This window comes from Octopus bimaculoides, chromosome 8 (assembly GCF_046866305.1).
Source record: "Octopus bimaculoides isolate indiv1 chromosome 8, ASM4686630v1, whole genome shotgun sequence".
Lineage (NCBI taxonomy): Eukaryota > Metazoa > Mollusca > Cephalopoda > Octopoda > Octopodidae > Octopus > Octopus bimaculoides.
Window position 1 is genome coordinate 87,593,053 of NC_142935.1, and position 27,177 is coordinate 87,620,229.

Here is a 27,177-nt window from a genome sequence, read left to right on the forward strand (position 1 = left end):
TATATACTGCATTATGTTATATATAAACAATATATATATCTACTACATATGTGGGAAATCCTGTCTGTGGGTGTGTTTGAGGAGTTGTTAGTGAACTCCTTCTACATCATTTTATCGATTTTGGTGAAACTTGATATGTGAGTAGAGCTCGTGTCTGGAAACCACATGGCATACTCAGATTGTTAAAAAAAAAATCGATAATAGGGCCCCTGGAAGGGATCCTTATATACATCTATTTCATTTTAACAGCCAAGGGAAACAACCCATTCATTTTCCTAAATCATTTAGTATAAATCAAATTGAGTATGCTTATTTCTTAGTATTTGAACTGTAAGTTATGTTCGCAATTTATCCAGTACAACCCTTAAACAAGTAAATAGTATTTTTCTAAACAATAGATCCACTTATTTCGGTTAGTGGATCTATTCACGAATATACCAACACTAACGCTGCTGAGAGTAATATTCTCTGGGAGTGCACAAAAGCCCTTTTCAGAGTTATTTACTTTGACTTGTTATTATCTCATATCTGATTAGCCTGTTGTTACGTAACATGCTTCACGATTTTAGTATACATACCTTATTAGTATTTCCTCCTATGTTCTATATACTCTGGGAATGCATTAAAGCCCTTTTCAGGGCTACTTTATTTGAATTCTTACTATCGGGTAAATATTTCATGTTATTACATAACTGACTTCACAATTTGGGTATTTATAACTTATTGGGAATTCCTAAAAACAAGATCCTTGACTTTTTTGAGTTGAAACCTCTGTTGAGTCTCCATAAACTTTCAACAGGCCTGCTTATATTTAAGGGAACATGGATATTTTGGATACCCTCCATGTGGTTATTTGACCTTTTAGTCATAACAGCCAAATATCTTTTAAATCACTATCATCTTTAAAAATCAAAGAACCCTTTCATTGACCAATATAGTCATAGAATGCCTGAAATGGTGGTATGGGTGTGGTTAGAATGTCTGGATGTCTTTGTTTATTAGTCATTCTGTTCTCAACCAGGCTTGGTTAAGAGCTAAATAGACAACTGTTACATATAGAATATGATAATGTTTGAACAAAAGGCAACCAAGGTTAATTTATGTCTTTGATGACATAACATATGATGTAAGTTGTTGTGTTTGTGTCTGTATATCAACTTAAGTCTTGCTTGTGCGTGTGTATTCAATGTCAATAACTTACTACTGATTTGACTATGAACCACTCAATTATGAAGAGGGAATGGGACGTTTTTTCTTTCTTTGTGTGTGTGTACATATCAGTGAAGCAGTTATATATATATGCCTTGTCTCGGGGATTGGTTAGGACACAATAAGCTGTTGTGCAGTAATGATAGCATTTGAAATTTAAAATCATGTGGGCAGATATTCAGAACTTTAATCTCACTGTAATTGTGTCTTGAAAAAAATATTAAATACATCCTAATTATTTATTTATTCATTTCAATGTTACATGAAGGTTTCTGTGGTAACATAGGTGGGATGTTCTCTTTTCGTTTGTTTGGATTAATTTGTTGTTTTCACAGTTGAGTGCTCTTTCCTATTGCGAGCCACTCAACTGTGAAATAGGTGTGGAACTGGCTTTATGAATGAAACAAACTAAGCTAGAGTTACTGTTGCAGTGAGAGTACCTTAGATGTCATGTCCACCTTAATTTGTGGTTTGTTGTTGTTATTAGAGTTATGAGGTGTTTTATCAGGCCCCAGGTGTTTAACTTCACCATTGTCATTTCGTTGTTTTTATGCAGAACACTATATTCTACATTACCTCAGTAATGTTGGTAGGATTAGGTCACACCACATTATCTGAAAAAAAAAAAAATATATAGTGATAGACTCGTGTCTTGTATAAGAGGGGGAGGAGGAAGTTTATCTCTTATTCTAGTGTTTTTTAACTACATCACCTCGGGTTCACTTATCTGTTGGTAAGAATAGGTGCTAGATAATCTGAGGAATGTTACCTGTCTACATTGGGGTCCTATCCAGAGAAAATATTTTCATTTTGCTTCTTGCAACAATATTTATTCCAACTCTATTGATTCTGAATTCAAATGACATCAACGTCTACTTTGACTTTCATCATTTGGAGTCAATAAGAAAAAAAGTACCAATCCAGGGCAATGAATAAGTGGAACTATAAGAAAATTTGACCAGATGCCTTGTGGTATTTGATAAGGTCCTTTGCGTTCTGATTTCAAATCCCATTATGGCTTATTTGAGCAGTAGGCTTAATCTGTTGCCTGGTTTAGTTAATCCTTTAGCATTCAGATTACTGAGTCAAATGGGATGTTTATTTATTCACATTGTTTTGAATTAACCATGTATTGTCTCATAGCTTCAAGACTTCAGTGATATGATTGTTTATTTTTAGAATGACATTGTAGGGTAGGTGTGAGAGGCTGAATCTGGCTGGTTTGAACATAAAACAGGTAGAATATAAGGGATGGATATGACTGCTTTGAATGTTAAAGGGTTAATACCACCACCTGGTACCCTGAGTGCCATTAGAAGACCCTACTCTGTTGCAAGTATTTGAGTTTGGGTCTCTGGTTTAAGGACCCTCCTTCCCAGTGTTGGATGGCCTATAAAAGGTCGTGGGCAATGCCCCACTTTCTAACTAAAACATTGAAGTTGGCGCTGAGGAGCATTGACCTTTCAAAATGGATCTTTCTACTCAGAGCATATCATTCCACTGAAAGCTGGACAACTTACATAAGTGATATTATTTGAGACTTTAACCCTTTAACATTCAGATTGCTGTCAAATGTAATGCTCATTTATTCACATTGTTTTGAATTAATCATGCTTTATCCTTGTAACTTGGAGATTTCGATGATGTGATTGTTTACTTTTAGAATGACATTCTAGGGTAGGTATGAGAGGCTGGATCTGGTTAGTTTGAACATAAAGCAGGTAGAATATTTGGTGCCTGATATGGCTGGCTTAAATACTTAAAGGTTAAGGTTGTTAAATTTCACTGTCCCTCTGGCTCTTGCTTATACCTATTAATATTTATGTGAGATCAAATATCTTGGTTGGGAAATCAGTTCAGATATTGGAAAACTAACTGCAAGTTGTTTACTATATCCTGTTGCCAACTTTATTTTGTGTCTGTGAAGAGGTGAGTTCTGGCAGTATGACTCACTGCTGCAAGCTGTTCTAGCAATGCATTGCTGTTCCTTGGCTTGAAGTGTCCAGTTAAATTCTTTTCATAGGAACACTTCTTTGTAATAATCCAATGTTGAGTGCTTTGTTATTATGATATGAGTACTGGCCCTCTGTAGATTTATGGTTGGGAAATGTCTGAATTTAATTGATGTTATAAATGTGAGTAATTAAGAAATTTGAATAAAGACATGAGTGGCACATTACTGATTAATTGGGTGGAGGATAATTTGAAGGAGACTGGGTTTGCTATTTTTAGCTCCATTATCATCGATCCAATAGGTATGTTGTTGTTTAACCCTTGGTTGACCTGCATCAAACAGTGTTCCAACCTTGGTCACCCCATCTTTTTGTGTATATGTTAGAGACTACATCGTGCAGTGTATTCTTATTAAGATGATGTATGATTTGAGGGAAATTTGGCTGCTACTTTTAGCAAGTTGAACAGCTGCATAAAGACTTCACTGTCGACTCATTATTTTGTGTCTTGTTTGGTGGTGGTTGATGGCTGCAGCCACATGAAACTCCAAATTAGATTAAAGAGTCAGGAATATTAAGTTTGTAACATCTATTATATCAATGAGATGCATATAAAAAAAAATGTTTCTGAAGTTCAGTCCTAGCCTGAACACGCTTGTACATATATTCTAGTCATCCATTTATGAGGTCTTATATACACACATGCAAGCATGCATAGACATGAATTCCTATACTCTTAGAAGAAGAGGGGTGAAAGTATAATATGAACTCTACTAAAGTGTTTGTCTAATCCTTCAGTTTAATATTAAACTGTTTTATTGTAACTTGACATAAACACACACATAAAGAATAAAAGCAATGATCTTTTTTTTTTATTCTTCTAACACGTGGATATATATATGTATGTATACAAATGAAAGAGAGGAGTTAAGAAGCTTGTTTCCTATGTGGTCTTAGTTTCAGCCACACTGTATAATGTCTTGGACAAGTCTTCTACTATAGCTCTAGGCTAACCAAAGCCTTGAGAGTGTGTTTGGTAAGCAGAAACTGAAAGAAGCTTTGTGTGTGTGTGTGTGTTTGTGTGTGATCAGTGTTTAACCCTTTTGCATTCTGATTTTTCTATCAAATATAATACTTATTTATTCACTTTGTTTTGAATAAATTAAACATTATCTTGTAGCTTTGAGGTTTTGATGATGTGAACATTTATTTTTTTAGAGTGACATAGTAGAGTAGGTGTGAGCGGCCAGATCTGGCTAGTTTGAACATAAAACAAGTAGAATAGTTTGGCCGGATATGGCCAGTTTGAATGCTAAAGGGTTAATGTTCATTTTGCATGCTGGCATGGCTTGGGTGGTTTGACCAGAGGTGTCAAGCTGGAGAGTTACATAAAGTTCCAGTCTGATTTGGCCTGGTTTCTATGGGTGGATGCCCTTCCTAATATCAACCACTTTACAGAGTGTGCCTTTATTGTGACACCAGCGCAAGCACTTTTAGATGGCATCAGTAAGGACTCTTGTAGGCCACTCCTTGTGTGTGTGTGTGTGTGTGTGAGTACTTGTGTGTCTTCTTTCTGACATCACATGATGGTTATAAATGAGCAACTCCATCATGTGTTGTTCATTTTCAGCCTTCTGTGAAAAACATATCTGACCATGGGAAATATTACCATGCTTGTAAACAAGTGAAAGTTGGTCACAGGAAGGACATCCAGCTATAGAAAATTTACCTCAACAAATTCTGTTTGATCCATGCAAGTATGCAAAAATAGACATTAAATGATGATGATGTATGTGTAAAGTAATTATAGCACCTGATAACAAATAGAGGCCAAACTGCTTGTAACATTTTACTAAAAACAAAAATAATGAGTAAATTAGTCTGAAATAAATATTTCCTTCACCAGTCACTAATTATACGTTGGTCTCACTTTGTTCATTACAGTAATGAGATGAGGTCATGGATTCCACCAGTCAGAAACTGAAATTTTTTTTTATCTTAATTATCACAAATTGCTCTTTGAAGCAGATTGTTTTATATAAATTAATGGTGTGCCCTACTTTGTCACTGCTCTATACACATTCAGTGTATACATAGATTAGCTGTGTGTCCTACTGTATTTATTAGTCTACACTACAACTCTCCTTAGTCTTATGCATCTGTTGTCAGATTATAAGGATTGTTGCTGAACTTTGCATGATTAGAAGTATCCATCAATGGATGATGGGGACACTTGGTCAAAAAAAAAAGTTTTACACTTATGCTTTCTCATGCTAGCATGATTGGGGATGATTTGTACAATTGTAGTAATTGTTTTTATCTTCTAGGTAACTGTGCTTCCCTCTGTAAACAGGCATGGTTGTGTGGGTAAGAGGTTCACTCCACAACCAAGTAGTTTCAGGTTCGGTAAGAGGTTCACTCCACAATCTAGTAGTTTCAGGTTCAGTCCCACTATGGAGCTCCTTGGGCTAGTGTCTTCCACTATAGTGATAGGTTGACCAAAACCTTGTGAGTTGGTTTGTGTGTGTGTGGGGGGGGTGCTTAACAGTATGTATGTCCATGACAGCTGGTATCACACTTGTACTAATTATTTTAGGTGCCTGACTGGTCAGAAGCAGACACATATTTTCTCAGCCTTCCCATTCTTGACCTATCAAAGCAGATATGACAGCTGCAGTCTGCTACTATTCATTTTCAGCAGAGTACACTGGTGCAATGTGAAATTATGTAGCTTGTTCAAGGACACAACATGCCACCCAGTCTAGGAACCAAACTCACGATTTTTATGATTGCAAGTTCAGGCATCCTAATCACTATGCCACATGCTTTCACTATTAATATATGTATGTATGTGTGTGTGTGTGTGTGTGTGTGAGAAAGTGCATTTGTTTTGTGTCTCTTTGTTTTGCATAACGTGTTAATTGTGAATAAATGTCATTGTCATTCATGTGTTGTTGTCCAGTTGTAATCTCCCACAAAAAATCTGTTCTATCATTGTGCTGGTTGTGTCTTAAGGATGTAGGGAAATATTACTCAGATTGAAAACAGGTGAAGTCTGGTGAAAAGAAGAGTATTTGTTAATAGTAAATCTGCCTGAATGAATTTTGTCTGACTCATGCAGGCATGGAAAAGTGGGCTTTAAAACAGTGACATTGTGGTGGATAGCTTGTATGGTTGTAGTTGTTTTTTGTTTTTTTTTTATGATTGCATGCTGTTTCCTTGACTGTGGTTAAGAGGTTTGCTCTGTAAACATATTATTTCAGGTTTCAAATCAGTGCATAGCTCCTTAGTCAAGTATCTTTTACCATAGTCTCTAGTCTACCAAAGCCCCATGAGTGAAAACAATACAGAAATCCATCAGAGAAACTGTTCCTGTTCTGAAGTGGTAGACTTAATAACATTCAGGTTAGGTCTCAAGTTTGCAGATGACTTCCTCCTTTCACCTACCAATCTCAGAGATTTTGATGAGGATCAGGGAAATTACATTTCCTCTTCTGGTTAAGTAATATATGAAAAAAAAACCCCAAAAAACACTCTTTTAGTCAGGTCTTGTTCAAAAGTATGATACAGCACAATGAGCACAATGGCTGAGGGTATTTTCACGAGAGATTGCAAATGAACAACAGCACTTAAATGACAGATATTTGTTCATAATTAGCAAACTGTGAAACAAAGAGATACAAATGCACTCTCTCTCTCATACACACTCACACATACTCTGAAGGGATATGGCTCAGTGGTTAGTATATTTGAGCTTGCAATCATAAAATTGTGATGGAGGTGGTGGTGGTGTCTGAACTTTAATCATTACGTAGTCAGTTGGTTGTGACTTTTGGTACCTTTCATTTGCTCCCTTTCCATTGTATTTTTTAAATATTTTAAATATGACAAATCTTAATACATGGACTGTGACAAAAATGAATCCAAGGGCTCGGTCTTTGGGAATGTAATAATGCTTGTTATGATAAGGAAGAGTGACTTATGGTTTAACATTCATATTCTCTTTTATGATTAATGGTTTTTTAACATTCTATATAATATTTAAATTCAAAATCAGTTTATCTGTATACCTGTTTCAGTTTTTGCAAAATCAATTTATTGTGATGCAAAAATGTTTCAACTGCGTTTCTAGGTCCTGGAGTCCTTAAAATGAGATAAAATATTGTTCCTTATTTTATTGTTATAAAAATTTTCCACCCATTCAAAGAAAAGACAAAAATTTACTAGCCCTTTTTTGTGCAAACATACTGATATACCACACTATATATTTTTGTTTAAAGTAATAAACCTCGATGAAATATGTAAACCTATTTATTTTTCTTTGTGGGTGAGAAAATATTGGATTTGTCCTGACAGGTTACATCTCTTTTGGAGATTAATTGAAGACCATGTACCCTCATTTTCTCTCTAGAGAGTGATGAACAGCTTTTAGCTTGTAGGTGTTTGCCTTCCAGTGAATCTCTAGAGATGAAACCAGTCAGAACAATTCCAATATTTTTGTTGCCATAGACAGTCAAACATTTGTTTACATTTCATGACAAGGTTTATAATTTAAAATTCTGGGTATATCTACAATAAATTTTAAATTACCCAAAGTACACAATATGTGTATTTAATTAACCATGTTATTAATGATGCATAATCATAGAAATTATATTGGCCGTTCAGCTAGATTCTGGCTTAATTAGTTATTATCAACATGCCCCTCCTAAAATTTCCTTACACCTGTTGCTAATATAGAAATTTACTGCTGCTTATTTCTTTCCACTTGAATTTTTTCAAATTTAAAGTTTGATTACAACTTTATTGTTGTCTTACTTTGGTGTTTCTTTAAATATTTTTTTGTTCTTCCTGCAATATAGGGTTAATTACAATTAACCCACGAGTGCTTAATTGTATATTTTATCATGAAGCCTATAATTAGTATGCACTAAATTTTCCATTAATTATATTATTCATAGAAATCTACTCTCCTCTCGGTATTTTTTCTTAATTCATTAACATGTGTACTATATAGCACTTATTAGTCATTAATAATAATAATGATAATAATAATAGATCAGATACCAGGAAACCCCAAAATGGCTGAACTTCAAAAGATAGTGCTCATGGGAACTGCCCATATCCTATGTAAAATACTGTCTATGTGATCTCAAATTTTAAAACAAACACATAATTTTCTTATGGTTTCTTAAACATTCTCTAGAACAACACTATGTACAAATCCAAATATATGGTACCCTAGGCATAACACCTACATGAACTTCTAACTTGTTGTCTCTTGAGGTCTCTGGGTGAGACTTGGATCCAACTTGTACAAATGCAAAGCAAAAGTCAAATATAAAATGATAATAATAATTATGATAAACTTGTTTCAACAAAATGACATCTTTCTAATGTAGTGGTTCTCAAACTTTTCAAAAAATTTTATATGCTAGTCCCCTTACTGTTTTTTTGTTGATTTGTGGTCCCTTATTAAATGCAGGATAATTAACATGGAAAAAATGACATACATTTGTGTACCATAATTTCCAGACTATGAACTGCACTGCCCATAGACCTACAATCTATTCCACACAATACCCCATTGAGATACACATGAAAATATGGGGAATCAGTTGATCAATTTGTTACAAAACAAATGAGAAATGAAAACAGTTCAAAAATATTCCCCGCATCCAATATTAACAACTGCATAAGACCCATTTATGCCCATTTGGTAGAAAGAAACCACAGGTCATACATTGAAAACTACGGTATATATATGTACATAACTGTGGTTCTTGAACTTTTAGCATCACCTTCCCCTTTCACCGTGTTTGAGATGTTATTCCTCCCCATTGTCAGGTCATTCCTCATATTGATTATCCAAGAGGTGTATTTCAACCAATTTAGCTATTTTCAACAGAAGAATTTTAATAACATCCCAAAATGTACAGAAGTTTCGACCAATTGGACCACTAGTATGCACAGAAAACCACAATTTTATTAGAACCATTTTCTTCTCCTCCCCTGAAGGTTTGCCATCCTTTTTCCTGAATCCCTAATACATAACATAACAAAAATTATATAAGAATTTATTTATTCACAAAAGCAGATCAACTGTTGTTTTATTTTCAGTAAGGTAACCAGCTCTTCTATGTTTGGTTCTGTTTTAAAGAGGGCAACCCTCATTTCTGGTGTGACATCCAGTCAATTTCGTGACTTCATTTTGATAGCAAAGAGAGTGGAAAATGCAGTCTCACACTCGTATGTGGTTGGAAATGGCATCAGTACTTTAAGTGACATCTTTGTGGCAACAAGATATGACCATGCCATTTCAATCCAAAATTTGGAACAGCACATTTCATGGATAAGACATTTTGCACCTCGATCATTGATTAAATCAATGAACTGCTCTTGAATTGTCTTCTGTTGGCAGATCATTAACAGAGAGTACAAACAGGTTCCTGATGAAGTGGAAGTAATTGCCAAAGTCATGAAAATCAGGAAAATAAAGAGAATATTTCTCTGCCAAGTATTGACACGTTTCATGTGTTCAATGATATTGTCATTGACTTGAAGATCATTTTCATCAATAAACATGTTTAAGTTGAGGAAAAGATGCAAAGTTCTTTCTATCCAACTAGGGGTGCCAAAGTTCAAGCTTCATTTTGAAAACAGTTTTTCATGAGAATGAAGCATGATTATATCTTTCCCTTGCAGTGAAAGATTGATGGCATTTACTGACTCGAATATGACCACCAAAAGTGCCAAGCACTTCAGAAAATGAACATCAGAGAATCTGGTGTGCAAATCTGACTTGGCATCTTGCAAAATATAGTGGACTTATTTTCGCTGAAGGAGGACCCTCTTCATTATTTTTCCTCTCAAGTGCTATAGAAACGTTTCGAATTCAAAATCACTTTCTTCGCACAACTCAGCAAACAGACACGAGTAGAGAATGTTCGCTTTGATGAAGTTCACCACTGTACACATATAATACAGAACGTTTTTTAACTTACCAGACATGGGTTTCACCATTAGTGTTTGTCGATAAATTATGCAGTGTGTACCAATTGCACTTGGGGATTTTTCTTTCACCAAAGCCTGAAAACCAGAATGACAACCAAGCATTGCCGGAGCACTATCAGTGCACACACCAATGACATGCTCTCTGTTGATATCATGTGCCTCAAAAAATTTGTCCTCTTTGTTAAATATTTCCCTTGCAGTTGTTTTGGTGCTAAGGGGTCCGCAAAACAGGAATTCGTCTTCCAGGTGATGGTTAACGTACATAGATGCAAAGTTGGGTTAAGTTGGAAACATCTGTTGTTTCCTCAAGCTGGATCATGAAAAAGTTAAGAAGCGAATTGTGAATCTTAGAGATCAACTGCGACAGTGTTATCAGATGGTTTAGTTATTCGTCTGCTAACAGTATCGTTTGGGAGGGAGACCTGCTTCAGCTTTTGAAATTCTGAACTTCCTAGCACATTAGATATATCTTCGTAGCAAGACAATATCAACTCCTCACCAGTATTGTGGGGCTCTTTGGCAACATCTATTTTCCTTGAAATCTCGTAGGATGCTTTCAAACCAGCTGTAATGTCCAGCAACAAACATTCCTGTGTCATCAAGTCTGGACTTTGTCAATCTGTCAGCTTCACGTCTGAAGAAGTTGACATTTCTGTTTATTGAATTGGGCTGCTTCGTTTTGAAATACCTCTTTAAATAGCTAGGCTTTAGTGAAATAGACGCCAAAACTTTGGAGCACAAAATACACTGTGCTTTCCTTCTCCATCATACTTTATTACAGTAAAACTGAATTTCAAATAAGATTCATCATATTTTATTTTATTTTTTGGAGGCATTATAAAAAAAAAGATAAATTTCAGTAAACCAATTTAATATAACTACATTTTATATTTATTGTGCATTTGTCACATACCACGGGGTGCACTAATTAGCAATAAAGCTTGCCTCTCACTATTAATTGTAGAAGAAATCCAAAGTGCATATGAGCATTGTTTTGTCTGTAGATAGACCTCTGTGAATTGATAACCATCAAGAAGACAGTTCTGTCAGAATACGTTGCCATGGAAAACAACCATGCCTTCCTTATAAAGCCCTGCCATCATGTGGGATGAGAAAGGGTGTTTGGCAAAGGGCAAAGTCATGCAGGAACATGCACCGATAAGTGGAGTGGTGAATCATGTGAGCATAGAATACCGACAGCACATGCATGATCAACTGTTATACCTGCATATTTTCCATCGGCCAGTCACACTTGTACAACAAATGGGATTAGCAAATGAGTGTGTACGAGTGGCGTGCGTTTTTGAAGTCAACAGCAAAAAAGGATGATAATATGCAAAAAATTGAAATTCCTGAAATTTTAAAACTTAGCTGTCTCAGGCCACCTGTTTTCATGACAATTCAGTGTCCCTTCCTGGTCCCCCTAAAATCACTTTGTGGACCCCAATTTGAGAACCGCTGTTCTAATGCTTTCTCCACCTTTCTTTGAAGAATGTCAGTGGTTGAGTAAATAAGGGACTAGAGAAATAATTGGGGCTGATTTATTTTGATCTTGTCTCCAGTGTCTGTGGCCAAGATGCAGTTTCAGTCCATTGAGCAGAAATCAGGTATCACACATTGGAACCACTCATCACTTTAAGTAGTGGCAAAGCACTGTAAAATTTGATAAGTGGTTATTTAGCAGATGAGTTTATCTCAGTCTGTGAGTACAGCTTGTGAAATGGCAGCTATCTCTGTCTTGACTGATTTACTTCTGAGACATACTACATGAATAGGAAGCGATCATAGATGCTTCAGTAAACTAACAGATTAATGAATTTGCCCACTGTCATCACTTATTTTTGTTGTTCTGTCAGCATTACAACCTACTGTAGGAGCCTCTGTATGCTAGAAATAACAGTCCAATCTCCTCCATGTCACATCCCGCCATTTGAAAAATTGAGGACACTTTAAATAATGTATCAAAAATGCTTATTCCTGTAAGTAAGACAAAATGGTATATCTGGAAAGAGTTGATCTTAGGGTCTACTCAGAGTTCACCTAGGGCTAAACAATCACACCCATGGAAGTTAAATGGTGATGTTGGTGCTGTATTGAACTATAAACAGGGTTTCAAATCTCATTGCAGGTATTTTTGTTACCCATTTGTGGAAGTATACTTGATTCTACAAATCTCAGTTGGCCTATTTGTCTGAGAAATAAGTACAAAATCATCTGGGAGTATTTCTTTGATGGTCTAGCATCCTGAGAAACAATTACCCCTTATCTGCTGAAAGACCATGAAACACTTTGACTTGTCCCTCATTCTTATAGCTTAGGAAACATTACACTCTGTTACTTTAGATATATTAATTGTATAGAATGATATATGTTGTCTCACTTTAGTTTATTATAATTCTGTGTTGGATGTATTGATGCATTCATAGAATAGTATGGTTTCTTGTCTGTTTAACACTAGCAATTATAAGAATAATCGTATTAAATATGTCAATATATTCATATGAAATTAATGGAACTAAAACTTGGTGATGGTAACACAGTAGAATGCACAAGATGCTTGCTAACCTCAATTCTTCCTCTGAGTGGTGACCAGAGTCCACTTGGTATCATCTTGAACTCAGTAATGTTTGATCTCTCATTCACTCACTGCTGGATATACTTGATCACAGAAGGTCTAGAAATTTTCTTGATTACCTTTCAACAGACGAAGGGTGGGTGATCAAGCTGAAGAAAACCGGGCAGGATCTTACCTTTATAAATGCCTCATTCATTTATGTCTTTTTTTTTTTTTTTTCCCAAGGATATAATTCGGCTGGTTGTTGGTCGTCTAAATGTGAGTGAGTCAGTTTATTCCCGATGTTATGCTCTGAAGTTGGTACATACACAATCGCGAGAGAGTTTTTGGTTGCATAATGACCTGACCATGTTCCAAGTTCAAGAGAAATATAATCTGAAACATCCTTACGAAGTGTGGAGGTAAGTGTTTAACACTATTTACTATTTTGCTATATTTTATACTTATATTCTGAGAGAATATGTATTCTGTTACTGCTAGATATACTATATTAACCATATAGAATGTGTGTTGTCTCAAGTTTAACCTACCTACCTTAAAAAAAAAGGAAGGATAGACTTGATAATGTTACCCCTAGATAAACTATATCTAAAAAATAAAGATGTATGGTATCAACTGGAGCACCTTTTAATAATAGGTCTGATGGATTAGGTCTAATCTATGGCTAAACAACAAATGTGTTGATGCTCAATATACGTAAAGTGGATGGATGGAGACATGATTTCTGCCAGTTTCAATGACGAGGATTCAATTGTTTGGACCAAAATGTACATTGAATTAACATGTAAGTGGTTGAGCATTCTACGGACAAATGTACACTCAATGTGATTCCCAAGCATAGTCAACATGCCACAGTGTGACATGGCTGTACCTTTATATGACTGATATGATTCATCCAGTGGGCTTCTATGCAGTTTCCATCTACCCGGCTTCATTCACAAGTTATGGGTCAACTTGAAGCTATAAAACAATTACAGTTGTCCTAGGTGCCATGGGGGCTGCATAGTTGTGAAGCAAACTTTTTAACCATTCAGCCATCATACTGCAACTTAAGGTTAAGCAGTACTAGAATGCCATCTAACATGGTGCTCTTTCTCTCTGTCTGTGTGTCTCATATGTTAACTTTTATTTTTGTTTACATTATCCAGGTTTGAACTCCGGGTACGTTATATGCCTGATTCCTACAAAACTCTCCAGCTGAAGGATAAAGTGACATTCGACTACCTCTATGATCAGGTATGTTACTCTTCTACTCTTTCCAACCACTGCACTGTGATGTCACGCTTGCCTTATAATATCACTTCTTCCAAATTATGAGAAAGTACAAGATTAGCTGCTATTTCTGGTTTTTCTGTAGCTCCAAATCAATGGAAAATCAATCTGAACCTTGATTAAAAGTCCTGATAATCATGACAAGCTCTTTTTTCTTCTCTCGGGAAGAATTAGACTTGACTCTTTATGGTTACAAGGTTACTTCTGTTCTTACACTTTACAGCAGTATTTTGTCTTACATAATACAGCTACACATAGTTAGGCATACCATATGTCTCATAATACATCTACCTACAGCTGGATGCACTATATCTTCCATAGAACTATGTTTCATAGTTCACTACTTTCAACTAAATGTACTACATGTCTCACAGTACACCTGACAATTAGGTGTACAATATGTCTCATAGTACACCAACCTACAGCTAGGTGCATTATATACCTCATAGTACACTATCTACATCTCATATATAGTACACATACCTGCACCTATTTTCACATCTGCTTTCCATGCAGGTATAGGCTGGAAATCAGAAGACCATATCTTGCTCAGAAGTTATATTTTGGTAATGATGCCTTGCTTAACACTGACCACTTTATAGAGTATACTTGGGTATATTTTATTGCAGCTCCAATACCATTAACAATTTTAAGCTAAAACTTCCTCTTGACTCCGTGTTATTCCTGGTGTAGAATATATGAATATGTTATTTTCTTTAGTGATAATTGTATTGAGTTGTATTGCGTGTTGTGCAGAGAGAATACTGTGTGGATTGTGCTATTAAACCAAAGATATTTTACTTAGGAAGTGGGTCCTGCCCAACAGGTTTTGTTTTGAATTATCACTTGTGAAACCTGGTGTGGTTTTTATATTACTACTTTTTTTTTTATCTTACTTAAGAGTTTGATTATTATTGGCATTGTTTTCACTTTAATACTCCACAATATCGTCATCATTTAATGTCTGTTTTCCCTGCTGGCATAGGTTCAATAGGAGCAGGTAAGCCATGCTCTACTGTCTGCTTTGGCATGGTTTTTATGCCAAACTGGGTGCATTTTATGTGGCACCACCACCAGTGAGGCCACCAAGTAACTTGCAAGATAAATCCCTCAACTGAGAAGGGTATTGAGTCAGACTCTAACCGCTCATCACTTGGCACAAAAACAGGTGATGAGAGGTGAGAGAGATGGTGGCAATGTGCCAGGGCATTACCTCAAAGTACAAGAATGTGAATATAAATATAATGGTTAAGGATTGCCAAGGGTGCTTGAGCAGGGAGTTCACAATAGTGCAAAGGGAAAAAGGAGAGAAAAAGTGCATTGAGTGGTACAGTTGGCAAGGAGAGAACAGTAGAGAGAGATGACAGAGCAATGTTGGGCTGCAGGAGTGGAGAGGGAGAGATAAGCATAGTGCATGAAAGAGATGTAGTTTGGTTCATTGGGGTTGGGTGTGTGAATTAATGTTACATTTAAGTGGAGTACCACACCACTTTCAGATCTTTGGTTTCATTGAAATGGGTAGTTCTCATAATCCTTGTATTTTGATTGTTTCTCAACTTACTTCTAAATGATGTTTTGGTCAGAAGGAATTGGACTATGGAGATTTTCATTCCCGTTCTTGACAATTATTTCTATATGGATTACCTTCATCGCTTTGTTGGAGAAATGATTGTGACCAAGTCATTGTCCTGTACTTTGTTGGGTATATCATTATAATTATCACTTCTTAACTGTTCTTACATTAAAGTGTTGATATATTGCCCAGTAGACATAGATAACCGTTAAATCATATGTGCATATAATCAGACTTTGTAAAGACCAAATCCTTGTGAGTGGATTTGGTAGACAGAAACTGAAAGTGTTTCTGTCTCCTTGCCTTGACATCACATGATAATTGTAAATAAGTGTCACTCTCATGCAAGTGATGTCTTCTGTTTCCAGTCTTACATGAAAACATGTCTGGTCATGGGGGAAATGTTATACTTGGAAACAGGAGGGTTGGTGACAGGAAGGATATCCCATTGTAGTAAATCTGCCTCAACAAATACCATCTAACCCATGTGAGCATGAAAAAGGGGACATTAAAATGATGATTAAAACCATTTTTGTGTCCATTTCCCCATCTTTTTCCCTCTGTAAAGTAGTAATGGGAAAATGGCCTGTTTCCATGAACTTTGCAGGCTGATTCTCCCAGATAGCCTGAATATTAGTTTCAAATTTTGGCACAATGACAGCAGTTTTGTGGCAGGGGCCCAAGTCATTTAAATCAACCCCAGTGCTCAACTGGTACTTATTTTATCAACCCCCAAAAGGATGAAAAGCAAAATAAACTTCAGTGGAATTTGAGCTCAGAATGTAGTGGCAGATGAAATGCTGCTAAGCATCTTGGCCAGCGTGTTAACGATTCTGCCAGTTTGCCACCTTAGATAGCCTGAATATAAAAAACACAATGCAATGGTTCTTGTGGTAAGCTTTAAACTTATGACCATGTCATAACAGTAGTTCAGTATCCTAACCTCACAATCATTGATTCACTAGAATTTGAAATGACCAGTTGTGGTCTTTATCTGCTACAGACAACATTTAAGGAATAAATAAAAGCAACATTTAGGGTATAGTCATCACAAAGAAAGAAGATAATTTGTTTTTGGATAGCTCTTCATATGGTTGATTACCAAACCTTCCCTCCTCATCAGCACACTACTACCGTAACTCACTGACTTGGTGTATCATCTCACCATTTCAACTTTCGAATATAACAAAGGTACCTACTTCTCTGAAGGAAAGCCATCTGAATAATTAGTAAGCCTTCACTCTTCTTCCAACACTAACTATCAGCCCACTAACAACTAACTTCTCTCTCTCTCTCTGTTTCTACTACAACCACCACAATTCTCCCTGTTTCACCATATTGAACCAAAGGCTGTCAGAAATCTCTACAACTAGTAGACCAGACAGTATCCACTAACCTCCTCTTCTACTACTACTAAAAACAATTAGAACTAGTGTCCACCAGATAAGCTCACTTGACAGATCTGCTTCTTATCCCATTACTATCCTCACAAAACCTCTGTGCCATACACTTTACCAAATATTTTTACCTAAAGCTTTAAAGCATTGGAAGTATCACCATTACATATTTATTACTTGAAGCTTCTTGGTGGTTACTTGACTTACTAAAAATAGCAGCTAAATTTCTCTCCTATTCTCTTGATAAAGAAGTGGATACACTGGATAAGGTAATCTTAGATACATTATTCTTCTCATAAAAGGATGAGATTTTTATGGCTGTAACAACTTAAATCACAGATCTGCTTAATCAGGTCCAATCTAGGACTGGAATATAACAACCTGCAGCTGTTTGAGCTGAATATCAAATATATTGACCCCACCAGTCTGGAAAGAGAGTGCAAAGATAATAAGGCCCTGTATTCTCCTTGAATGAGAATTAGAAAAGTCAATCTCCAACTAAGGATTTTGCTTGAAATTATTATATAACTCCTCTTCTCATGGCAAACTTAACCCCAATTAAATTTTTTTTACTCATCAAATATTTTTGACACCATCCTGAGCCTGAGTGTGAGAAATTGACTGACAGCCAACAGTGTTTGTTGGGGAAGGGCAGGTAGTTTAGTGATTTATTACACAAGATATCTTGTAGGATTGGAGAGTAGGGCATGAGGAAGAAGGGGTTACTTGTATGACTAAAAGTTTTTTCCTGGGTGAGTCATTTACAGAAAGAAAGCCTTACAAAGGTCTGACTCAGTTATCTCCCTTTGTGTGTGTACACATGTGTGTATTGTGTAATATGTATGTATGTATGTATGACTGTGCATGGATATATTACTGCCATACGTATTACCACTGCTGCTTTTCTCTCTCTCCTTGGGGTGGGGAGTAAGTACACAAGAGCAGGTGTGACTCACAAAAATATCAGCTGGTTGGTTTAATGATTAGGTCCTGTGTTGTGTGTTTTGTTTCCATATGCCTTACAGCTGAGAGTGGTTGCAAGTGGATCTGGTCACATCGTCCTTTTTTATCAGTAATAATGTACACACACTTATATTTGTACACACGTATTTGAGTGCAGACATGCACGCACTTACACACATGAACACATTTCTCATCCATTCATTCATGCTTCCATATGCACATGTTCAACATGTTTACACTTCCTCATATACATATTTTCCCTTACACAACTTGGCCATACACACATATACTTTATCCCTGTGTGTGTGTGCGCGCACACATACACACTTTCATGTATACATTTTAATTCATTCATGCGCGTAGGCACATGTTTCTACTGTCTCTCTCTGGTTCTCTCACAGATACAGTTTCTCATATATAAACACACCCTGTACCAGACCAACAGAATAGCTGTAAACTAGTTCACCAACTTCCCAGTTCATTAAATATAATTGATTTCCTACACAACATTTACACTGGGGAGAGGTACAGCATTCATGTCTTTGACTTTTATATGATGTAATAGAATGATAATTAGATGTAGATAAGTAGATAAACAAACACACATGTTTGTAGATAGATACACAGATAGGTAGGTAGATGGCTACATAGGTGAGCGAATGATGACACATAAAAATAGACACACATACACAGACAAAAACACTAACGGCTATGACTCAGTGGTCTGTGGGCACAACTTTTGAACACAGTCAACTTAGATTAATATCATTATGGCTATATTCTACCCTATTGGCTCATTATTAAGTTTATGAGCCTAATATATTTAATTACCATTCTAACATGATATTTGGAATGACTGCCATCTCAGCCATGCCTCTGATCTAAAGCAAAAAACATCAACAAACTTGTGCTTGGCTGGCTTTAACCGATCACAATAAGTTCCTTTGGTAGCTAAGCTTCCCCTCCACTTACATCATGGAAACAAGCCTCTTTCCCAGCTGCTTCAGACTGCTACTCTAAACCTCCTCTCCTCTGTCTACATTGCAGAAACAATCTTTTATTCCCAACAACCTTAGAGAGCTTCCATGGTAACTAAACTCTTTCGCTGCATTATGAAGAAGCTTTGCTTCTCGGCTATAGTGAAGATGAGTAGTATATAAGGGTTCTGGTCTAATAGCATGAGCATGTGAACTCCACGATTTGAAGAAAATGCAACCCTTCTAGAATGATATTAATCATTAGAAAATAAAGTGATTGAAGGAAGTGGATAGCACCCAAGAAAGATGCCACCGTAAGCTTCCATGTGATAGTTGTAATTAAGTTCCCCATTCTTGTATCATAGCAGCAACTGTTATTCTCAACAGCTTTAGACACTACTATGAGTCCCTTTGGTAGTTGATTCTATCCCCCTCCCTTACAGTCATGGAGAAGCCTTCTAAGGTCTAAGGAAGGTGGCTGGTCCATCTAGAATGGTGAGAACTCTGAATAAACCTCTCATCACAATGATGGCTTGGTTTTGTGAATGAAGGAAAATTCTTGATGAGGGTTGTCCACATTGATTGCAGGTTCATTGAGGTGCTGTGGACTCCAATGCAAGACAGGCAGGCCTGTCTGCGAGGAAGATTCTCTTCTGGGTTTGGTACTACTGTGTTATTGCTTTTCCTCAAACATCTCTTTCCATCAAGGTCATGCCGGCATGCATTCTCAGTTGAGAATAACTGGTGAATGGTGTCTCTCCAGGCTTTGAATTGGAAGTTCAAGTAGATCACTAGCAATGATCAATGTGAATGTCACCAAGAGATTTTTTCAGAGAGTTCTTAGATATTTTTTCTTCTTTTCTTTGGTGCCTTTCTGTTACAATGACCAGTAGGGAGTTTTCCATAGAACTCAATCTTAAACAGGCAATGATTCTTCTTACTCTGCCCAGTACAGCTTCAACTTCATCAATGTGACCTTCATGCTGGTGACTTCCATCTGCTTTAATGATTTTAATATTGATAGCAAAGTTATTTGGACAGAGAATGAGGATAGTACAAAAACAGTGATTATGGAAGTGCTCTAGGAGCCGGATATGGTAATTGGGTAACTTACAACTTAGAGCCTTATAGGAGGGTGATCAGTATACAGGCTTTATACACAATGATCGTTTGTACAATCCTTCAGTTACTTGCAGTTCCAGACCCTTCTAGTACAGTCAACTGCTCTTTGCTTTGACCAGTCTGTTATTAATATCTTTGTTGATCATGCACCTGCATCTAACAAGATGATGCACCCCAGGTAGCTCAACTGGTGGACTGTCTTCAACTCTGTTTCACTGATGGTGATGTAAAGGGAGTTGTGGGCTGGTGGAAAACTTCTGTCTTCTTCACAGTGACAAAAATTCAGCAACTTCTGTGTAACAAACACAGCACCAGTGACATAAAGCAGCTCCTGAATGGGTTTTTCTATTATCTTGGTATGGAATTGTGGTTGCCTCAAGTTGAATAGTTGCCATCAAACAGCATCAGATGTAGAGACCACTTGCCTCATTAAGGTCTTCTGTTACATGTTGAACTGGGCATTAGGCTTGCAGTATTCAGAAAAGGTTATGTCCTCATTATATGAAGGAGACTTGAACTCTCTAAGCTTCAGTAAAAGCAATTTGTCAACAAGAGCAGTAAGACTAATAAAACTGCAACTTGCTACAGACAACTTCTCTGTTACTGATGTAATGATAAAATACACACACTTCATGTTGCAAAGAGGTTCGTATTAAGAAGTGCATCCAACTGTAAAATCTATGTCACAAAACATGACTTGCACAGCTGCAAGAATTGGTGACTTTTTTTATTCTACTGTTGTGTGCCAGATGACAAATGATTACTAAGACAAATGACAAATTGCTATGAGACCTGGTTATTTCATACTAGCATGGGGAAATGAATTTGAAATATTCAGCATCTCTCTCTCTCTCTCTCAAACACATTTCTCCATTGTCATACACTAATGGTACAGGAAATCTGAATAAGTCAGATAGACAGATAACTTATTTGATTGCCAAATAGATATAACATTACAAAAGTATAATATACCTGGAGTTGCCTGTTGATAAAATGGTGGGAGCGGGTTGGTATTTTTGTAGAGAAGACAAACAAAAAATTAATAACTTGTTTGTGTGTATATCCATACTCACAGTCACTCACTCTTAGAAAAGCACACATACACATCAAGGTGTAAAAATTGCTCAATCAATAATATGTATATACAGGTGTAGTCCTCCTCCACTTACTTTAACCTCTCTTCTCCTACTCCCATCTCTGATTTGATTATTATTTATTTCCCCAGTATTTCAGGGATAGTGGCTTACACAGATAAATTATACTTATAAAATTCTACCACATTATCTACATGTATGCACACATGTATATAAGTATGAACATGTAGCAAAACTACACATGTATAGTTCCATTACATTTACATACGTGCACAAACATAGCTCTGCTACACATATAAACATACATAAATCTAATAATATATATGTCTTTTACATATAAAAATGCAAACATATCCAATTATATATAGCCAAGTAGCTCTACTGAATGAATACATATACACAAATAGCATGACTACATATACATACACAGCTCTACTGCATTAGTTTAGTTTGTTTACATACCCATAACTTAGCAGTTTGGCAGAAGAGACCAATGGAATTAGTACCAAACTTTAAAAAAAAAAATTAGTACTAGAATGAATTTGTTTGAGTAAACTTTTCAAGGCAGTACCTTAGCATGCCTGAAGTCCTACAACAAAGGGAAAGATAAAAGATACATACACATCTCTACTGCATATATGTACATACTCAAATAACTCTACTACATACAGTATATATTACATATGTAGTTATACATCATAGATAGAATAGATCTCTATTACACACATACCTCTACTATTTATATACTTGTTCTACTTCAGGGAAACTGGGGATGGTAGTCATAATGTTAGTATTCAGTTTCCTCCACTCCTTTCATCTATTATTATGGCATGTACATAACATACATTTATATATGATGGATTTCTGTTGGTTTACACTGACTGAGTCACTACTTTTCCAATTATTTCAAAAGTGTAACAACTACCTACACTTGGTATGTATAAGGGGCTGAGTTGCCCACAGACACTTTAACCCTTAACATAATCCTCAGTGTGACAAGGCTGCAACCTTTGAATCATATATGAAGGGAAGTCAAGAATTATCCGCACTTTTGCCATAACATTTCTTTATTATTGTCACACTGGCTTCTGCACATGCGTGCTTATATTTGGTACTATTGTGGTCACATGATCGAAGTTGGAGCCTGATCATGCCATTTTTCTTTGCAACTTTACAGTGTAAGCATGGCTGCTCCACAAGCAATGTGTACCAAAGAAGAACAAAGAGCAGAGATCCAATTTCTCTGGTCGGAAGTGTGTCAGGTGCTGAAATTCATCGGAAGCTTTTAGTGTAGAGGTGTGCATGAGTGGGTCAAAAAGTTTAAAAGTGGCCAGACATGCATGATGCATGAAGCGGGAGCAGGATGCCCATCACCCTCCACCACTGATGAGAAGATTGAGTAAGCTTGAGAGATGGTAATGATGAACCAGTTCACCATTGCTATCTCTCGGTCCACTGCTCTGTGTTCTTCTTTGGTGCATATTGCTAGTGAAGGAGCCATGTTTACACTGTAAAGCCAGAAAGAAAAATGGTGCCATCAGGCTTAAAGATCACTCGTGTGATCACAATAATACTAACTATAAGCACACATGCACAGAAGGCGAAAGTGCAGATAATTTGACTTCTCCTCGTTGACTGCATAAAGGTAAAGCTGCTGTTGATGAAGTCCTTCAACAAATTTCATGGTGAATTTGTTAGATAACACTGGTCAACAAAATTAAGTGTATTATACTCATTATGAATGCAAACCAACTTTTTTATAATAACTTTTCATGCTGATTGCCTTCTTGTTACCCCAAAAATTCTCACAGATCAAATTGAAAGCATTCCAGACAGGCAGTTCTAGTTTATCCAGTATTGTCTTGAAGTTGACATTTTTGAGTACTTCTCTAATTTGGAGTCCAACAAAGATACCCTGTTTCAACTTCGCCTGTGTGATTTTGGGAAACTTTTCTACAATATACTCAAACCCTCTGGCATTTCTCATCCCTAGCGTTTTTACAAACTGTTTCATCAGTCCAAGCTTTATGTGCCAAGATGGCAATAGGACAGTACATGGATTTACAAGAGGTTTATTCTTGACGCAGGACAGTCCTGGCTGGTATGATGTTCTTGTCTGCCAGTTTGATTCCGAATAATGTCTGTCAGTTGCCTGACTATCCCATAGACACAAGAAACAGTATTTTGTAGAACCACATTTCTCTGCTGAAAATAAGTTATATGAACACCATGCTCTAGCAGATACTTCTCCTTCAGTCTTGATGCCAAAAGTTCTGCTTTATCTTTTGAGAGGGGTAGGTCTCTGACAAGGTCATTCACTTCAGCTTGGGAAAATTTCTGAGTTTCAAAGCTATCGTCATCAGCCACATAATCTTCCTCAGCAGCACTATCGTGACAGTCAGCATCATCATCTGATGCTTCAACACCATGATCTGGTGAAACTGGAATTGGCAGACTTCCATTGTGAGGCACAGGCCTCATTGCAGAATCCAAATTGAGATACACAATTTTGTGTTTATTCTTCATAGAAAATCCTGTGACATTTACTTTGCAAAAATAAGTCATCAAAATGGTCTTTCAGCTCCTTCCATATCATTGGAATGGCAAAAGGCATGGACTTCTTATTGAACCAGTCACATAAGCCATTTGAGCAAGCTGAGCAGATAAAATGTGGCGCCCATAACTTGTCCTGATCTCCAAGAAACAGTCAATGTATAGCTTATAAGTCTTGATCTCTGGTGGTGTTGTATGTTTTTGAGCTTTCACAAATTGTCCACAGACATAAAAAAAACACATCAGGATGATTTCTACACTATCTTAACATTGTTAACACTGTAAAACAAATAAAGAAATAGATACAAACGGTTATACTTATATTGAATTTGAGATGATGAAATACCTATTTCATCAGACAAAACCTGATTGGTTAATTTAAGATGATGGAATATTGCAGCAATGAATAATGTAGTTTATTTTAAAGGTATGTTTCCATGATGTAAATGAAATACATGCATACACGTCATTAATTGGAATTTCTATATAATGCATGAGTTAAGACCAAAACACTTTCTCATTTTGAAAACTGTACTTGATGTCAAAAAACTAATTGTATATTTGAAATCAGCATTAAAAACTTAGAGCAAATTTTGTCCAACTCCTGCAAGCATACAAAAGTGAATATTAAAACAATGATGATGACATAAATTACAAGAAAACTTAGAAATTATTTTTTCTTGTAAAATTCTTCCTGTTTTGGAAAGATCTAGAAAAAAGGATAATAGGAATCTATTTGTTAAGAATGTAATTAATTTGAAGAACTGAACGTATACTCAAAGTATACTTTTAAGCATAATGTCTGTGACGTTAAGGAAGTAAACTACTGACCAACCACACAGTCATATGTTCAGACCTCATCTGGGCAAGTCATTGTGTTGTACTCTTGAGCAAGAGCTTCAGTTAACCTTATTGGACTTGGACAAAATAAGGAAAGATATGGGCATAAGTAAATCCAAAGACCCTGTTTTTTTGTAACATGACAATTATAATAATAATTTCTGTTACAAAGCCACAAGGTGTTATTAATTAAAATTACTCTAATATTGGAAAGGTATGTATTTTATTGATCCTGGAGGGAAGACAATGTCTAACATGGCAGGATAAACTAAAATACCATAAGGCTTAGCTGATAACTGTTTGATATTTATTAATTTCATTCATCATCATCATCATCATCATCGTTTAACGTCCGCTTTCCATGCTAGCATGGGTTGGACGATTTGACTGAGGACTGGTGAAACCGGATGGCAACACCAGCTTCCAATCTGATTTGGTAGTTTCTACAGCTGGATGCCCTTCTTAATGCCAACCACTCAGAGAGTGTAGTGGGTGCTTTTACGTGTCACCCGCACGAAGGCCAGTCTAGCTTTGTGTTGACTCAAACCACTTGATCCCTTGGTTAGTGTCTGACAGCATGTTGACTCGAGTCAGTAATTGGTAATATGTTGACTCAAACCAATTGATTTCTTGGTCAGTATCTGCCATCATATTGACTCGAGCCAGTTGATCTCTTGGTCACTGTTTTGCATTATGTTGACTCAAGCAAATTGATTTTTTGATCAGTATCTAGTGTTATGTTAATAAAGTCAATAGTGATTGTGTTGGTTGAGTGAACTGTTTAAAATATCTGTTATTTAACTTTACAGGTTCGGAATGACTACATGCTCGATGTGGCAGAACATGTTGACCATGATGTTGCTATTCGACTTGGTTGTATTGAAATGAGGTAAGAGCTCAATAAACTATTTTTTCATCTTATATGCATCTCTCCATTTGATATGCTTCTATAACAAAGCTCAAGGTAATTGAGTGATTTACTGAACATTGGCCGATCTGCTACTCTGAGCCATGCAGAATTTTTGCTTTGTTCATTGGAATTATGTCATTTCTTCTCAAATGACCAGATTTGTATAATTTTCAGTCTCAAATTTTACATTATTGTAAAAAATAATTAAAAAAAAAAAAAGGAATATTCAAAATAGTGCTCACTCAAACTACCAGAAACAGCTGTCTATTCTCCTTCAAATCTCACTCCCAACATCTACTCGTAAATAAAAGCATACATTGAAAAATGTCAGGTTGTTATGTATGAAATGTCTCTTCTTTTCTTGCATCATGATAAATGATACTAATTATTTTATAGATTCAATTCAAATAACATCAGTTATTTTTATTGGACATTATTTCACTCCTATCAGCAGTAGTGCCTACCCAGGAACTAATTTTCAAGTATGAATTTAAATTAGAGCACAGCACTGCTGAAACAACTGTTAACATCAACACATTATTTAGAGAAAACTTTAGCCATGTAAATTGTTCAGCATTGGTTTAGTGGGCTTTAACTTGTAAATAATACTAGTAGTAGTAGTAGTAGTAGTAGTAGTAGTAGTAGTGGTGGTTTCAACTTGGGATCAAGTCCAGCAATTTTAGAGGAGGGGTAAGTTGATTACACCAACTGGTACTTATTTTATTAACCCCAAAAGGATGAAAGGCAAACTTGACCTTGGTGGAATTTGAACTCAGAATGTAAAGATGGATGAAATGCTGCTAAGCATTTTACCCAATGTGCTAACGATATTCTAGCTCACTGCATATCATATGGAGAGATGTATATAAGATGAAAAAATAGTTTATTGATGATGGTGATGGTGATGATGAATTTCATGGGAGACCCAAACCTGTTCTTAATGAAGAAAACTTATTGAGGACAGTGGGAAAATCAAGAACAAAGGTTTAAGCTCTTGCTAAAGATTTTGGCCCTTCCATAGGGACCATATCATGTCAGCTCAGGGACCTACTTTTGAAATGCATCATAACATGTGGCAAAAAGTGGGATCTTACAATAGAAAGAGGTCTAGATGAGACTGAAAAGCTAGGTTTACAGCATTGTCACAGTTTTGTAGAAGTGTGAAGGAATTAGCCTTTTTATTTTAAACCTGGGGAAACAACAACTCATATTGTTAAGAGATTACTGAAATTCATTCACTATTATCCTTCAGGCTATCTACATTGGTTATCAAACATGGTTCTGATATTGCTCCATGATAATGCCAGACTCTACACTTCTCAAACAGTGTTTAAGCTTAGAGTTTTAGTGTCAAATATTGTTAGCTACCTTTATAATATATAATAAAAGATTCAGTCATATGAAAGCTATAATTAGTGTTTTTAATGAATTTGTAACTGTTGAATGTAAGGAGATGTGTTATCACAGGATTATTGGAAAATGGTTATTGTTCAAAATTTAAGGCATTTTTTTTTTATTCATTCTACTTCTCATAAAAATGAATTTTATGTATAATAACCTACTAATCCTTTGTTATTTAAAAAAAAAATGAGGTGGTCATGACTGGAATACCTTGGATGACAGTTTTGTTTGATCGGTGTTCAGGTGTGACCTAAGGCTAAACAGTAGCAGTAGTGTTGAGAACCTTGAAAATATTTCTCATTTCATGCATTTTAAAAATATCTTT

At 36.1% G+C, this 27,177-nt stretch overlaps 1 protein-coding gene across 15 annotated transcripts in view; it reads left to right on the forward strand.

Moving 5' to 3' along the window:
- Window positions 1-27,177, forward strand: part of LOC106874006 (focal adhesion kinase 1) — a 235,425-nt gene that overhangs the window by 106,009 nt on the left and 102,239 nt on the right. For all 15 annotated transcript variants that reach the window (XM_052970233.2, XM_089356767.1, XM_052970231.2 and 12 more), the window contains exons 3-5: window positions 12,976-13,151; window positions 13,899-13,986; window positions 25,351-25,430. In XM_052970233.2, the coding sequence (XP_052826193.1) occupies window positions 12,976-13,151; window positions 13,899-13,986; window positions 25,351-25,430 (344 nt within the window). The remainder of the gene's footprint in view (window positions 1-12,975; window positions 13,152-13,898; window positions 13,987-25,350; window positions 25,431-27,177) is intronic.